The sequence below is a fragment of the Sus scrofa genome, chromosome 2 (assembly GCF_054392235.1).
Source record: "Sus scrofa isolate SSC_HxYL_T2T_F1_AM1 chromosome 2, Sscrofa_HxYL_maternal_Yorkshire_Landrace_v2.0, whole genome shotgun sequence".
Taxonomy (NCBI): Eukaryota; Metazoa; Chordata; class Mammalia; order Artiodactyla; family Suidae; genus Sus; species Sus scrofa.
Genome location: NC_139384.1, coordinates 44504555 through 44520601, shown reverse-complemented (window position 1 = coordinate 44520601; position 16047 = coordinate 44504555). Strand labels below are relative to the sequence as shown.

Genomic DNA, 16047 nt, shown 5'->3' with positions numbered 1-16047 from the left:
ACAGAGCTTAAATTTTGGAGCCAGATAAACCAGGGCCCAAGCCTCAGTTTTATCACTAGCCTTTAAACTTTGGTTTAGTTCCTGAACCTCTCTGTCCTTGGGTTTCCCTTCTGGTATAATCAGGTACAGTCAGCTGTCTCACCAGGTCTGTGGGAGGACTAAAGGCACGTAGTAGGTCGCTAGCTGGGAAGACTAAAGGCACATAGTAGGCCCTTAGCTGAGAGGACTAAAGGCACATAGGAAGTCCTTAGCTTTGACAGCATCTCCTCTCTCCTTCCTGGTTCAGCTTCTCTGAGGATGGACAAGAGAGCACTGGGGACTTACCTGAAAGCTCTGGCTTTGACTGTGGTGCGCTGGGGCTTAGGAGAATGTGGCGGTCTGAGCAAGCCAGGGGTGCCTTCAACCCTCCTAAGGGTTCACTTGGCCACGGATGTTGCTAGGGCTCTCCCTGTCGCAAAGGATTCAGTGCCAAAGGCAGAGTCCAGGAAGGTAGGTGCTGGGGAGCACAGGTGAGACAGCAGGCCTGGCTTCCTTCTCTCCAGCTCCCCTGGGGAAGAAGTCCTAGTGGCTCTAGGCCTGGCTGCCGCTGTCCACATCTCACCCCCATCCTTGGTCACCAGAGTCCAGAGGGGAAAGAATCTGGGCAGAATGGCCGTTGGTCACTGAGAACCAAGGATTTAGGTCATTTTCTAAAACCTGATTCAGTTTCTAAGATCTGACCTCTTTCCAGGCCTCAGTTTTTCCATCAGGCCCTGTCCTGTGAGAGAAGCAAATGGGACGAGGGCTCTGAGGTCATTTGGGGGGACCTGGGAGGGACTGAGAGGGCTTACGGGACATCAGTGCTCTCTCCAGGCTCCTCCTGTGAGCCTCCCTAAGCACTAATGAGCCAGAGCCAGAGATGGGCTCGCTGCCTCCCTGGGGGTGAATTTAGCGACCCCTGGGGTGGGGGGTGCTTCATTGGCTGCCTCCTAAGGGCCTCAGCTGCCAAGAGGAAGCCTCACTGGGAAAGATGTCTCAGGAGACGGGCTACTTAGCCGGGCGCTGATGGATGGGTTTTCCACATGGAGAGGGACAGGAACCCTCTGGAGGAAGGAACAGCAGGTGCAAAGACACGGAGATGGGGTGAGAAACGGCAAGAATCTGGGTACATGTGAGGAGAGGACCCTGGGGAGCCAGTGAAGCCAGGGTGCCTCATGTGCCAGGCTGAGGAGTCAGGGCTTTGCTCTGCGGGCAGCATAGCCAGGCGACCGGGCAAAGAACTGGGATTCCAACAGTCGTCTCCTCTGGGAGCTGGGTGAAGCCTGTCGCGGTGGCTGAGATTGCAGTCTACAACCTGCTGGCTTTGATGGCAGGGGCCCTGTTGAGAGAGCATCCTATGTGAGTAGAGGGGACAGAGGAGGGTAGCTGTGGGACAGCTCAGGAGAGGGGGTGCCACGGCTGATGGGGCAAGGGAAGGGGCCTGCCTCTTGGCCTCCCTTAGACACTCACAGCGTATGTCTCCTCTCCCATCACCACCACCACCAAAAAAAAAAAAAAAAAAAAAAAAAGACCAGGGGAGGAGTGAGACCTGCCCTGTGGGAGTCTGGGCTGTGAGATTTAAGCTCTAAAATGGGGCTCTTCATAAGGAATCTGGGGCAAAATACCAGCATAGGGGGAAGTGTTCTTCACTCCAAGAGCTTTGGCAGCTCTGGTGATACAAAGAGCACTGGAACTTGGAGTTCCTATTGTGGCGCAGTGGTTAACGAATCCGACTAGGAACCATGAGGTTGCGGGTTTGATCCCTGCCCTTGCTCAGTGGGTTAAGGATCCGGCGTTGCCGTGAGCTGTGGTGTAGGTCGCAGACGCAGCTTGGATCCCGCATTGCTGTGGCTCTGGTGTAGGCTGGCAGTTACAGCTCCGATTGGACCCCTAGCCTGGGAACCTTCATATGCCGCGGGAGTGGCCCAAGAAATGGCAAAAAAGACAACAACAACAACAACAAAAAAGAGTGCTGGAACTAAATAAACCTGGGTCGGACCTGGTGACCTCTTCCAGTTGCTTCCACATTGCTTTCCTTGTTTGCCTCTGTGGCGTCCCAGGTCAGTACTATCTGACCCTTAAAGAGCTGTTTCTGGAGTCAGAAGACCTGGCTCGTCTAAGTCCCTCCTCTGCCCTCACCTTGTCCAGACCTGACCTACTTCACAGGGCTGCAGGGGGGCTCACCTTTCAGCCCACTACACTGTACTTGTGTGTGTCTTTTACCCTCAGTTGGGCAGGGGGCTCCCTGGATGTAAACTGGCACCTGGTGAGGAGCAGAAGGAAGAAAGGATGGATGGATGGGCAAGTAGAAGAAGGGGAGGAAGGGAGGAAGGGAGGGAGGGAGGAAGGGAAAAGAGGGAGAGAGGAAAGAAAGAATGAATAAATGAATGATGGACGCAAGGGAGGAAGGAACAGAGAAAGGAAGGAATGGAGGGAAGGAGGAAAGAAGAGTGAATGGACGTGTGGATAAAAAAGAGGCTAGAAGAAAGGAAGGATGCGTTGTTGGAAGGGAGGGAGAAGGAAGGATGACGAATGGGTGACAGAAAGGATGGAAGGAAGGATGCACAGAGAATCGCACTTGATAGTCTAGGGTAAAGTTTTTGAAAATTGCATGATGCTCTAAAACCAGCAGGAGGGGGTTCCCTGGTGGCTCAGTGGGTTAAACATCTGGTGGTGTCACCACCGTGGCTCAGGCTACAGCTGTGGCGCAGGTTCGATCCCCGGCCCAGGAATTTCTGCATGCTGCAGGCACAGCCAAAAAAAAAAAAAATAAAACCAGCAGGAGCATTAGCATGCTCCAGCACGTGGCTTAGGCAGATCTCTTGGTGTTTCTGGGCCAGACTTGCCTTCTGTATGTAGCATATAGTGTCTTGGACCAGATCATCTCTAAAGGCTGCTCTTACTTGGAACTTCTGAGATGCTGGCTCTGTCCCTTCCCCTTTTCTCTCCCCTTCCCCCAACCCAGAATATGTCTTAGAAGGTCCACAAAGTTCTGGGTTTCTGGATCTGTGCCAGGTTGGGTGCCAGGTCCCATGGCCATGGTCAGCCCAGACAGGGCCATCACCAGGTGGGGAGGTGCATCAGTACAAACTAAAGAAATCGCTGAAGCAGTGTGGTGCTCCTTGTGACAGATACAGGGTGGGGCCTTGGCAGTCCTTGACATTTTCTATAAAGGCAGCTCTGGAGAATGAATTTGCCACCCATTCCAGACTATAGCCCAAGCGCTGCCTCCAGGGAGAGGGCCTTGCCCGGGTCTTGGTCTGTCTTGACAGGCTGGGAGAAGGGAACCCAGAAGGGAGGGGAGCAGTGGGAACAGGACAAGCTGGGCCCCTGGAGGACCCCTGGCCAGAGTGCCCCCGCCCAGGGCAGTGTTAGATCCGGGTGTGTGTGGAGGGGGTGGGGACCTGGCTGGATGCAAAGCCTTTACCTGGAATTCAGTCTGAGTAGGAGGGTTTGAAACTCTTGACAGCTGCTTGAGTCTCTTTGCTCGGGATCCCATGTCTGCTGGGGGCTAGAGAAGCCCAGAGGGTCATCGGATGGGGCCACCAAACCAAAGCCTCCTGAGCTTTTCTCCAGGTAGACAGGCTGGGTTTTCCTGGTCATTTCCTTCTCACTAAGGAGGGGGGCTGAAAGGAGCAGGCACCCCCACATGTTTGGAAAGCTCCAGACCCATCACTTTCTTCCTTCCTCCCACCCACAGCCCTGCCGTCGGGCCGGCGGGCAGCAGCCGAAGAGAAGCAGAGCCTGTGGATGATGGTGCCTTTGAGGACCCCTGGTCCACTTCTCCCCCTGATGCCCGAACCTGCAACATATTGTCTCTGACAGATGACCATTTAGATCTGATTTCAGTATCTCCAAAGTGGGGGAACTCACGTCTAAGTTGGTGGTATGAGTTCCTATTAACAATAGAGAGAAGGAGAGAAAAGAGTTGTCTAAGGCCCTGGGCAGATCTAGCTTATGTCATTCCACATAGGCTAGAACAGGAAGAGACTGCACAAATGAGGTACAGATCCGTGAAAAAGAGAATGAATGGACGGGTGTAGGAACAAAAGAAAGATGGGAGGTGAGGCCTTTGAGAGGCCTGGATCCCCCTCTACTTTCTTTGCCAGCCTCAGCTTCAGCTGGATAGGTCTCTTTCATTAGTCACAGGGGGCTAAATGCTTTAAGAAGTCACTACCAAATCACGTGTCTTACCACAGTAGAAGTTTATTTCCCATCCAGGCATTTAGTGGGTGTCTTTCTTTCCAAGGATCCAGGCTGCTTCCTTCTGGTGGCCCTGCTGGTCCCACTAGGACTTCAGCATTTGACCTGCAGTCAGGGGAAGAAAGAAGCCAGGGAAGGTTAGCAGGAAGGTTGTGTGAGCCAGGCCCAGCCTTAGGGCACAAACACCCCCGCCCCCCCCACCAGGGTCCACTAGCCTGAGCCAAGGCACGTGACACCCTCCGGCCCCAGAGGAAACTGGGAGTTGTGGTCCAGCTTAACTCCCAGGATGAAAGGAAAGGCATTTGTGAAAACAAAGTCTTCTCTACCTTGACCTCTCAGCCACCTGAGCCTCCTAACCCCATGCCCCAGGCTCTGAGCCCATGTCAGCAGGGGCATCACACAGGCATCTTGCCCTGGCCTGGCCCCTGACTGGATCCCGCCCAGAGGCACCCCAGATCTCCCTGCTCTGGGTGGGCGGGCCTCCCCTCTGACACTGTGTGTTTCTCCTCCACAGTATGTGGCCTTCGCCTCCCTCTTCTTTATCCTGGTCTCCATCACCACCTTCTGCCTGGAGACCCATGAGCGCTTCAACCCCATCGTGAACAAGACGGAGATCGAGAATGTTCGGAACGGCACGCAGGTGCGCTACTACCGGGAAGCTGAGACGGAGGCCTTCCTCACCTACATCGAGGGCGTCTGCGTGGTCTGGTTCACCTTCGAGTTCCTCATGCGTGTGGTCTTCTGCCCCAACAAGGTGGAGTTCATCAAGAACTCGCTCAACATCATCGACTTTGTGGCCATCCTCCCCTTCTACCTGGAGGTGGGCCTGAGCGGCCTGTCCTCCAAGGCCGCCAAGGACGTGCTGGGCTTCCTGCGCGTCGTCCGCTTCGTGCGGATCCTGCGCATCTTCAAGCTGACCCGCCACTTCGTGGGCCTGCGGGTCCTGGGCCACACCCTCCGCGCCAGCACCAACGAGTTCCTGCTGCTCATCATCTTCCTGGCTCTGGGCGTCCTGATCTTCGCCACCATGATCTACTACGCCGAGAGGATAGGGGCGCAGCCCAATGACCCCAGCGCCAGCGAGCACACCCACTTTAAGAACATCCCCATCGGCTTCTGGTGGGCGGTGGTCACCATGACGACGCTGGGCTACGGAGACATGTACCCGCAGACGTGGTCCGGCATGTTGGTGGGAGCGCTGTGCGCGCTGGCGGGCGTGCTGACCATCGCCATGCCCGTGCCCGTCATTGTGAACAATTTCGGGATGTATTACTCCTTAGCCATGGCTAAGCAGAAACTACCAAAGAAAAAAAAGAAGCATATTCCGCGGCCACCGCAGCTGGGATCTCCCAATTATTGTAAATCTGTCGTAAACTCTCCACACCACAGTACTCAGAGTGACACATGCCCGCTGGCCCAGGAAGAAATTTTAGAAATTAACAGAGCAGGTAGGAAACCTCTTAGAGGCATGTCGATCTGACCTTTCACCTCCGCCCCCTGTAGCGATGATTCCAGATTCAGTCAGACTGCTTCCTTAGTTCCACGGGTGACCCTGGATCCTGCCCTCTCAGTCTTGAGGTGTGGCATCTGGGGGCCCAGGGAGATGCTGGGCGGCCACATTCATGAGGCGAGAGCCTGCTAGAAGAACCTCACTGGTGGCCCCGGGGAAGGAGGTTGACGCTCGGGTCGCCTGGGGGTCTGAAGAGATGACACTCCCGCGAGGTCGCTGAGGACTCTCTTGGCAGGAGCCCGGGGGCGCTGCTGCTTGGTGGACAGGAGTTGAGCATGAGTCGATGACTCAGGCCCATGACCTAGTGTCGGGGCAGGGCGGGGGCAGGTGTGATTTGGAAATGCCAGACAGCTTTCTGATGTGGTCTTGCCACGGCTCCCTGCAGGCTGTGCGCATGGCACAGCGGGGGGCATGGGATCTGGCAGGAGGGTCCCTGCAAAAGGCAGTAGCCAGGATTCTCACCTCCCCCGCCCCAACGGAGCCTGGCTCCATAGCTGAGTAGCGTTCCTGCTCTGACGCCAGCTGCCTAGCTCCAGGCGCGTCCTAGGAGACGCCTCTTGCCCTCCGTAACGAGCTTACTTACCCCATAGCATGCGGAACCAACTCATCTTCTACCACCACTCTAGAGTTTAGCGTTTATCTTTAGGAACCTGTTGGAGTGACTCGAGCTTTCACGTTGTCTGTTGGGGTTGATGGTCAAGTGGGAGTTTCCGGTGGCCTTCTGATGGACGCGGCCGGTGAGAGAAGGACTAGAGGGGGCCACCCCCCCGGGCAGCTTAGATGAAAGCGCTACAGACCAGCAACCACCTCCCACCCAGAGTTCTCCCCGTTTCCGGCGGTAGGGACGGCAGCAGCAATACATGACATCCCAACCGGTGTATGACCACTTTCCCGTGACTTCAGTGGGGGCGGGGGGGGGGAGGTTGGGGAGGGGGGGAGGGGGGCCATGAAACAATACTAGTCACCGTGGGATATATTCTAATATTCCATGGCTAGTGGTTCGTTATGGGATTATCTCAGTTTTATGAGAACCTGCACATAGCACATAAAGTTGATCACGGGGCTCTGGTCCGAAGATAAAGCCCATAGTCTACCTCTACCCATGGAATACCATCGACTTATTCTGTGGACACAGGGATTTGAAGAGAATGAATGACCCAGAGAAGAGTGACAGCGCTGAGCTAAGAAGGAGTGCCAGGCTGAGCAGGCTGAGTGAGTGATGGGTAGTCTTTTAGTCTACAGATGACCCCACCCCCACCCCGGGCCCAGGTCAGGCAGTGGGGGCTGCAGGCCAGCTCGGCCCTAGATGAGCAGGGGTCCCCGGGTTTGGGTGGCCTCCCCCAGTGGATGACTGAGTCTTTCTTCCCCGCTGACGTGCTCTCTGACCCCTCCCCCATCCTCCTCCTGGTCTGGCTTCATCCCACAGCTGTGCTGCCCAGAGCAGTACCCCCCCACGCCCCAGGCCCCCTTCTCCATCCCTGGGTGCTTTCTCCCCCCTTCACCTGGCTCCGTACCCCTCCCCACTCCCCGGGATTCCTGCAGGTACCTGAGAGGAATATGGTTAGTGTGGAACAGGGTGGGGTCTGAGGTGGGGCTGGACCCCCTGGCCAAGACACTGGCTCCTGCTGGGTGAGCCGGGCATGGGCCATAGAGAGCTCCTGCCCCACCTGTCTGCTTTGCATTAGCTAGCCCTTCTGTTTGACCTCAGGAGCCACCTTTATGGCAAGGAACGTTTCTGGGGTTCTGGGGGAGGGGAGGGTGGGCCTAGGCCCCAGCTTCACTCCAGGCCTCAGCAGGAAGAGCTCAGCCCGGAGTGGCATCACCAGGGCACTCCTCAGCCATCTGTCACATCCTTCCCAATACTGAATCTTTCAGGCTTGGTGCCCCAAACATGGATGCCTCAGGCCAGCCTATCAAGGAGCCCTCATTCACTCCAGCCAGGCACAGATTCCTCAGCACTCCTAGACATGGGCTGAGGGCATATGTGCGCGTGCACACACACACACACACACACACACACACACACACACACAACAAATGTGTGTGTTCTGACATGTACACCAGCTAGTCCCAGGGACACAAACCTCTTCCCATGAAATCCCAGTGCACTCCTGTTGGACTCCCTGGGCCCCTGGGCCCCCCAACCAAGGGCAGCCCTGCTCCTGGGAACCTCCTTGTCCCGACCCCAGGTCTCAGAGATCCAGAGTGTTCTGGCTTGAACGGTGTCTACGGCTGAGGAGGTACCTGAGGCCCTTCCAGGCTTGAGGCTCTGGACTCCAGATGCCCAGATCCTGCTCCCTGTCTCCCTCCCATCCCCCACACCCCATCCCCACCCCCTGCCCAAGTTCTCACTTCCTCGGGGGGGCTGCTGTCTGGATATCCGAGGCCCCCTCTGAGCCTCATCCCTCACTGGAACACTCCTCCCTCCAAAAGATCATCACCAAGAGGGTGTGTGGTCCTTAGGGACTCCCTGAACCCCTTCCCATTTGCCTCCTTTTCTGCTTGCAGCTCAGCACCTGGACGGGCGCAGGGTTGGGGGTGAGTTGGTGAGTGAGTGCGGGGGAGGCCAGAGGTGAGGCGGGCAAGTGTGGGTGGAGACCCGGCCCTGCGGGACCCGAGAGGTGAGATGCAGCCCCCGGGACCTGTTCAGCCTCTCCCCACCCCAAAGGTAGTCAAGGTGTCTCAGTGAAACCTGGGAATCTCCGATCCCACTTTTCAAACCTGCACTTGGGGCCAAGTGCAGTATGCTGGGTTCTGAGGGCACCCCACTCCCAGGGCTCTGGCCCTGGGACTCAGGCAAGACCTCCCAGTCCTTCCCTGCCTGCCCGTCTTGGTCCTTCCTGAAGCCTCAGGTCTGTGTGTCTGTGAGGGATGATCTGGTCTCCTCTGTAGCATGGCTGGCACGGTCTCAGTGTTTGGGGGATTCATCCCGATGGGGGTTGTAAGGAGGGGCACCAGGAGGACATCTCCAGAGTCAGGGACTGCCTGGGGCTGATAGCCCAGGAGAAGCTCCTCCTTTCCCAGAGGGGGGCCAGACCACCTGCTCTGGACAGTTCGGAGAGCTCCTTCTGTCCTGCCATGTCCATTCACGTGTGTCTTGTCCATCTCTGCTCCTGTGATGTGGGCTAGTCCTCTGTGGTGCTGCGTCTGGGGCTTCGGGGTGCTACCATAGGCGAGCAGGGGGCTGGTGCGGGGGACAGGTGGTGGCTGGACCCCCTTCCTGCCTGTGGGCACGTCAGGCAGCGGTGAGGTCCCGAAAAGCTCCTGCCTGGGTCCCCAGGAGCTACCATTGCAGCCTCCGGGGCATTGTTACGTGGAAGGGCTCTCCCCTGAGCAGCCGCCTCCAGAGCACCCCTGGCCCCGGCCCTGCACGTCTCCCCTGCTGTGCTGCAGTGGGTGCCTGGAGTGGTGCCGCTCCCAGGACTGGGGAGGTGGCGGGATCTGGATGGCGGTGACCAGGTGGGGTGTGGGCAGGACCCTCCACATGGGCTCGGATGCAGGGCCGCGGTGGGCAGCGGGGGGCCCTGAGGGGGGTCAGCGTGGTCCCCAGGTGGGCTTAGGGGGAGGGACTCTGAGGGCCACGCATGGGTGTTCTTTTTCTGTGTTGTTCACATGCTCTCTCTTTCTCTCTCTCCACTAATCATGTTTCTCTCTCTCTCTCCTCGTTTTGTTGCATGACTTGTGCTGGTTCTTGTGATTGTACCCTGCCTGTGTCTCTCACAGACGGTCCCCAGTTAGCCTGGGACTCCCCCCCCCCCCCCGCCCTGAGTCCCCAGCCGGGCAGATCCCTGGGGCTAAACCCAAGGAGATGCCCAGCCACCCCTACCTGCCCCGCCCCCAGCCCTGCGTGTGCCCTGCTGGTGTGAACAGTAAGTACATTGGCCGTGCCTGGAGACCAGGGCACTAAAGCCAGCCTGCTAACTAAAGCCCGGGTTCTCCTTGCTCCAAAGTTTTAAAAAAAATGACCCTCTTGCGGACGCTCATCTCTCTCAGCCCATTTCAAAGCCTGGAAACCATCTCCGTGAGACGCTGCCCATGCTGCCATTTCATCATCACAGGCCCGCGGGTCTAGTGGGGACCGAAGGGCCCTGGACCAGGGGAGGCAGAGCTCCCAGCTCTCTGGGGAGCATGTGGGAACCAAGGGACCTGGTGGCCATCTCATCTGAAGGGCGGGGTGGGGGCAGAAGGGTGGGGAGTCCTGGGAGAGCTGGTGCCTCTGGCCTTTTTCACAGATTCCCCAAGTTTGGAGAGCTGACCCCTCCTTGGCTGGTCCCTCTTCCAGCCACCCCTCTGGAGTTGGAGAGAGAGGATGATGCTCCCAGTTGCTGAGACCACCCCAAACCACAGAAAAGCCCACAACCCACGGAGGATGGCTCCTTCCCAAGCGGGACCTAAACTCTCCCACCCAGGCACAGCCTCCTTCTCAAAGGTCATGGTTGGAGAGGAAGCAGGCTCCAGGGAGGAAAGGGGGTCCAGCTCACATCCACCCAGTGATGCCCGATGGCTGCCCCCTGGCCCAACCTCTGCAGGGAAACCAGCCTCAACTTTGGGTCCTCTTAAAGGCCGTGAGCGCTGGATGCTCCAGGGGCAAGCTCGGTGGGGCTGGGGGTGTGGGGGGCAGAGCCAGACGTGGGGCCTCGGGCTCCACCCCCTACCTCTGACCCACCCCTGGGCAAGGAAGACCTGCAGGCTGTAGCTACCTCCACTGACAGACGAGGGCCAGCACAGAACATCGAGTCCTGGCCCTGCTCCCAGATGGAGAGGCTGCCTCGTAGAGGACCTGCTGTTTTCCCCTGGAGGAAAATGTGTGCAGTGACTGTGGTCCCCGACTTCCACACCCTCATCTACCTTCTCCTCCCTTCCACGTCCCTCCCTCCTCCCCAGAGACCCTCGGAAGGGAAGATGGAGCCGGCCAGATGGGGAGACAGGACTGGGCTTGTCTGTGTGCACACGTGTGTGCCCTCAGACACGCCGCAAGTGCGAGGCAGCCCCCAGACCCGGGGGAGGCTCCAGCCCCAGTCACGTGGTGTCAGCGTTACCTTGGTAACTGGCCTTTCTGGTTCAGAGTAAATCGGGGAGCAAAGCCCCTGGGATTTGTCAAGAAACGCACTGTACGTGAAATGCTTTTGCCATCCTGTACGACAGATTTTTTTTTTTAAGTTCCAAAATTATGATGGGTTTTTTTTTTTTTTTTTTGGATTTGCTTTACGAATAAACCTGATTGGTCCATTTCTCTTTTGACTGACTGCCTCTTTGTAGTGACATGATGTGTACACGGGCCGTGATCCTGCCCGCGGGCATGCTCAGTGCGTGCACTCGGAGAAGGACCACTTCTGTGTGTAGTGACACGAGGTGAACAGGGTCACAGAAGAGGGTCAAATCCGGTGGAGGCCGTCTCCAGCTTTTTGCCCCTCTCGAATCTTTCAGAGAGCCTCCGCTCGCGGGGTCGTGCCCACATCGGGTCTGTCTTCCCTGGAGGCTCTCAGCCTAGAGGAAGTCTTTGAGGAAGCCACGGTGCCCACCCTGGGGACTGAGTTGGCACCACCCTGTCCGGGAAGAGCCTGCTTTGAGGGGCAGAGAGTGAGGGGTAGGCTCAGTCCCCAAGAGTGACGGGCAGGGGCAGGGGCTACCCCTGCCAGCTCCAGAGGTGCGCGGCGCAGCTGCTGGACTTGGGAGAGGGAGAGCGCCCTGCTCTGGCCACGCTTTGCCCTCACCAATTGTGCCCCCACACTTCTCCCCAGGTTCCTTCTCAGGCTACCACAGAGGCCAAGACTCGTCTTTCCCACTCGAGTCCATCAGCCGCTGTTGTCTTTACGCCTCCATTTGCTCTGCTTTGCGGGGGATGCTGCCGAGAGGAGACAGAGGAATGGGAGGGAGCCCCCCTCCCGAATCATGGCCTGCTGTCACCGCCTCATGCTACATCCCTGTTGCACCTGTGCAAGCTGACCAGGCCTGCTTGGGGGCAGAGCGGGGCGGAGGACGCTGGCTTGGTCTGTGTGGGGATCCGAGTGGACCGAGTGACCAGCTTAAGTCTGTGTGGGGATAGAACAGATTGGCCCATTTGGGTCTGCATGGGGGGACCAGGAGACTGTGGGACCAGGCCTAGTCTTGTACGGGGGACGGAGCATGTAGAGCGGCCAGACTGGGTCCATGTGGGAGGGACTGAGTGATCAGATAGGGTGTGTGTGGGGGACAGCATGAAATGAGTGACCATAGGGGATCCCGTGGGGTCTGGAGCAGGGTTGATGGGTGGGATCTGGATGAGGCCGGGGTGGCCTGAGCAGCCAGTTGGCTGTGGACAGGGGCAGCCAGGCTCTGGTCAGCAGCGGAGGGGTCAGAGAAGGCTGCCTCTCTGGACAAGAGTGTCTCTGCGTGTCTGTCTGTCTTCTCCCTGAGCTCTGTGTCTGGCCCTCTACCCATGACCACGTGCACACCATCCTGTCTCATCGGCCCGCCGTGGGCCCTGGGCCCACCCCCAGCACCGCGCTTGCTGGGCCCATCACCAATTCATCTTTTTGCAAACTTTGAGCAAACCCAGGAACCCTCCTCCTGGCACCGTGGGCAGCTGGAAGGCTGCCTGAGTGAGCCGGGGACCCCCAGCCTCGTCCCTCCCTCCATGGCCCACTCGCTTTTCCTTCCTCAGTTACAGGCTGCCCTTTGCCGATGCCCCACTTCTGGCCTGTCCCCCCCCCACAACTAAACAGTTTTCAGTGTCTCAATAGCTTCTGCTTATATGTTTGAAGATTCCAAACTGAATGGGGAGGTGGCGAAGGCCGCGCTGGCGAACGAAGACTGCCCCCACATAGACCAGGCCCTCACTCCCGATGAGGGCCTGCCCTTTACGCGCTCGGGCACCCGCGAGAGATACGGACCCTGCTTCCTCTTATCAACCGGGGAGTACGCGTGCCCACCTGGTGGAGGAGTGAGAAAGGGTACGTAGAGGAGGCCGGGGTGCTCTGCATCAGCCGGGCCGCCTCGCGCTCCTGCAGATGGGCGGGCGGGGCGGTGGGCGAGGGGCGCTGAGGGGCAGGCAGGCACATTGGGGTGGGGGGTTGAGGAGCAGGAGCCCCAGGGATGTCGGGCTGGCAGAGAGCGCGTGAGGTCCAGGCGGCTGTGGGTTGGAAATGAGCTGAGGACGTGGGAAGGGATTGGAGAACAGGCTGGCTGCCTCTCATCCCCAAGGCAGAGGGGTACCCAGGGACGTGGGAGGAGCCCCGACTCCCCCAGGTGGCTCTGGCAGATGGCAGGTCAGACCCCAAAGGCAAAGTGATCTCCCCGGTCCCTTGTTGGAGGAGGACAACGGGGTGGGTCAGGATCCTGTGGGCTTGGCCATCAGAGATCCCTGCTTTGGAAGAGGCAGCCTCTAAAGAGAAGCCACAGACCAGTGGGAGGCAAAGCATGAAGAGAGAGGTGGCTTCAGGGCTTGGAGGGGAGGCCAGTGTCCTTGCAGAGGTGAAGTATGTGCCAGTCAGAATATTGCTAGTGGCAGATAGAGAGCTTGCCCAGAGAAGGTGGTTACGCAGGACTCTGCAACCCCTTCCACCCCCAGCGCCCTTGAGCCAGGGCCCCGGGTGTGGTCAGCGCCCCCTTGTGGTTGGTAAAGATGAGCCCTGTGGCAGTCTCTGCTCAGGGTCTCCTTGGATCAGACCTTTATCTTAGGCTGACCCCTCAGGGGGAAAAGGCTTGTACTAGAGCTTGAGCATGGGCTGGGGAGGGGCTTGGGCACACCTCCCTCCACCCAGCTTTAGGCTCCAGGCATTGGCCAGGGCTTGGAAGGTGGAGGAAGCCACCTTCAGCACAGCGGACTGGCTGGGCGGCTCATGCATGCTGGGGAGCGCCTCACAGGCTCACAGGGGATGCATGCTGACTGGGGTGAGCAGATTGGGTCAGACAGTTGGTTCTTCAGGGCAACCGTTGGTGTAGCCTGTGGTCATTCACAACTGCTCCAAGATCTGAAACGGTTCAACGACACGCAATGAGAAAACATAGAATTCAAAATAAAGGGCAAGCCCAGGAGAGGAGAGGCAGCCAACACTGAGATGAGGGAAGTCCTTCTGGTCACTGGGGTAGCGTGCTCACCTGATCCAGGCTGGGCGGGCCCTGCTTCCTTGCCCTGCCTGAAGGTCCCTCGGACCCCAGCGTGGCATACCACCCCCAGCATGGTGCTGCATGGCGGAGGGTTGCCGGCCTGGGGCAGGGCCCATCCTTGGCGCTTTCCATGGATAGGCCTGGTGCTGCCCATCCCACCTGGCTTTTTTCCAAGTGGAGGCTCTAGAAAACCAGGAGCAGGGCCAACCCAGGAGAGCGGGGGAGCAGGAGACAGCAGTGGCTGTGCTCTGTTTGGTAAGGTCTCATGGGCCGCCAGTCTCCTTCATCTTGGAATGTTGGCTCAGATCCGTGGGGCCTAAGGAGCAGACAGGAGAGTCTCTTTACTGGGCTTCCAGAAGCCCAGAGTCTGTGGGGCAGGAGCAGCCCTGTCTCCCTCTAGTGGCGGGGAGTCTAGTGGCAGCCACTGTCCACTGGCCACATGCACGCCCCAGTCCTGCAGCACCGAGGGGAAGTGCCCCCACCCGCACCCACCAGGCCCCACTCTCATGGAGTCTTGACAGCCGCCGAGGACTTGCTTTTCTCAGGATAACTCCAGGCCCTGAGCCATGTGCAGGGTAGAGGAGAGTTAGGGACTCAACCCGTTCCCCCAGGAGGGAGAGAAAGAGGCGCGCTAGGCTGGCTGACTGCATGGGAGAACCAGGCCAGCTGGAGAAGGATCTGCCTGCCTCTGCATGCGGCTGTTCTGTCTTTCCTCCTCCTTCCTTAAAACTAAGTACCAAGCGGGATGGGAAAGCCAAGAAGAGAAGCTCAAGTGTTAATTGTATTCTTTACATACAGATCTTTGCAAAGAAAGCCCTGTCATTGCTAAGTATATGCCGACAGAGGCTGTGAGAGTGACTTGACCAGGCGGCTTGGCCCAGGACACTGGTGGCTATTAAGCATCTGGGTGGACCTGCAGCCCCTCCTCACCCTCGGACAGAGTAAATTCACGCCATGCAGGTTTGCCGGACGAGTCCGAGTGGCCCAGGCCTTGTACTAGGACGGACGTAGCTTTTCTACGGCCAAATGGTAACTGACCGTAGAGGATTTCTTTTCCTTCTTTTCCTTTTTTAAAAATTTTATTTTATTCGGGGAGGGGGGGCGGGGCGGAGGGTTTCCTTAGCATGACTTGCATGAAGTTAAACAGAAAACCCAGCCATCCACACCCCCCACCCCCCCGCACCTGTATGATGACCCTTAACCACGACAACGACGAAGAGAAGCGAGAGTCCTCTATTTTCTTTCAAAGCGCTTTCTTTCCTTTGATACACCTTGTTGGAGCCAAACTGTAACAGGGCCGCGTTGGGTAGAAACCTGTACGTTTTGGGGGGATGGAGTGGGGGAGGGGGAGGGACGGGACCGGAGGACTTCCGTCTTTTGTACACACGATCGAGAGTACGGTTCCCCAAAGGGCAGTCGGTCAGCCATCGGTCATATTGACCTCACCTTCATAGTGCATCTCTCACGCGGAACCTGAGAACTTTGCTCCCCGTAGAATTGTGGAAACTCGCCCTGCTGCCTTCTTTCCTCTGTCTGGCATGCTTGTGACCCAGCGGACGTCTCCCCAAGACCCCTGACAGCGGCTAGTCTAGGTTGAGTCGATCATCTTAGCGGTGTGTAGATCCAGTGCGACCAACTTTCATAACAAATCATAGTAGATAAATCCGCACCGTCTGGATTTTCCAAGCGTTACTTCAGAGCACCAACAGATCAGGACCGCGGGAGGGCCGGTCCTCCTCCACTCTGATTAAGGCACAACCTGGCATTGTATGCGATTTAGTACTTCAGAGTCAAAAAGAAAAACACCAACCACCACCACCACAACAAAAACCCCTGCATGCCCAATGTTATGCAAAGCGATTCTAGCATGAAATAAATTTTGTATCATGGTTTCTGTATAGTCTAAAGCAGATTTGTTTTCCTGAAGCAATTGGAGGTTTGCAGAGACACACTTCTGCATCTTGAAGAAATAGAGTATTTTCCCAACAGAAACAGAGGACAGTAGCTTGGCTTTGGTCTGATTCTAAAATTAGTGGTGGGGTGGGGGGTGGGGAAGGATGATATTTTTGAAAAACACATGCTCGAGTTGAAAAAAAAAAAAAATGCAACATCTCAAGCTCTCACTGCAGCTCGCAACATTTCCTGGAAAGAGCAATGCTGCTTTAGTTCAACGCCCTCCCCTCCTGGGGCCCTGGCCTCGATAATAAAAAGCTGACGTTGGAGATGAA

The 16047-nt window shown here is 57.4% G+C and overlaps 1 protein-coding gene across 1 annotated transcript in view; it reads left to right on the top strand.

Annotated features, from left to right (window-relative positions):
* KCNC1 (potassium voltage-gated channel subfamily C member 1) overlaps nt 1-16047 on the top strand; it is a 46540-nt gene extending 30493 nt beyond the window's left edge. The window contains exons 2-4 of the mRNA XM_021083271.2: nt 4736-5669; nt 12475-12663; nt 14618-16047. Of these exons, the coding sequence (XP_020938930.1) occupies nt 4736-5669; nt 12475-12663; nt 14618-14682 (1188 nt within the window). The 3' untranslated portion in view covers nt 14683-16047. The remainder of the gene's footprint in view (nt 1-4735; nt 5670-12474; nt 12664-14617) is intronic.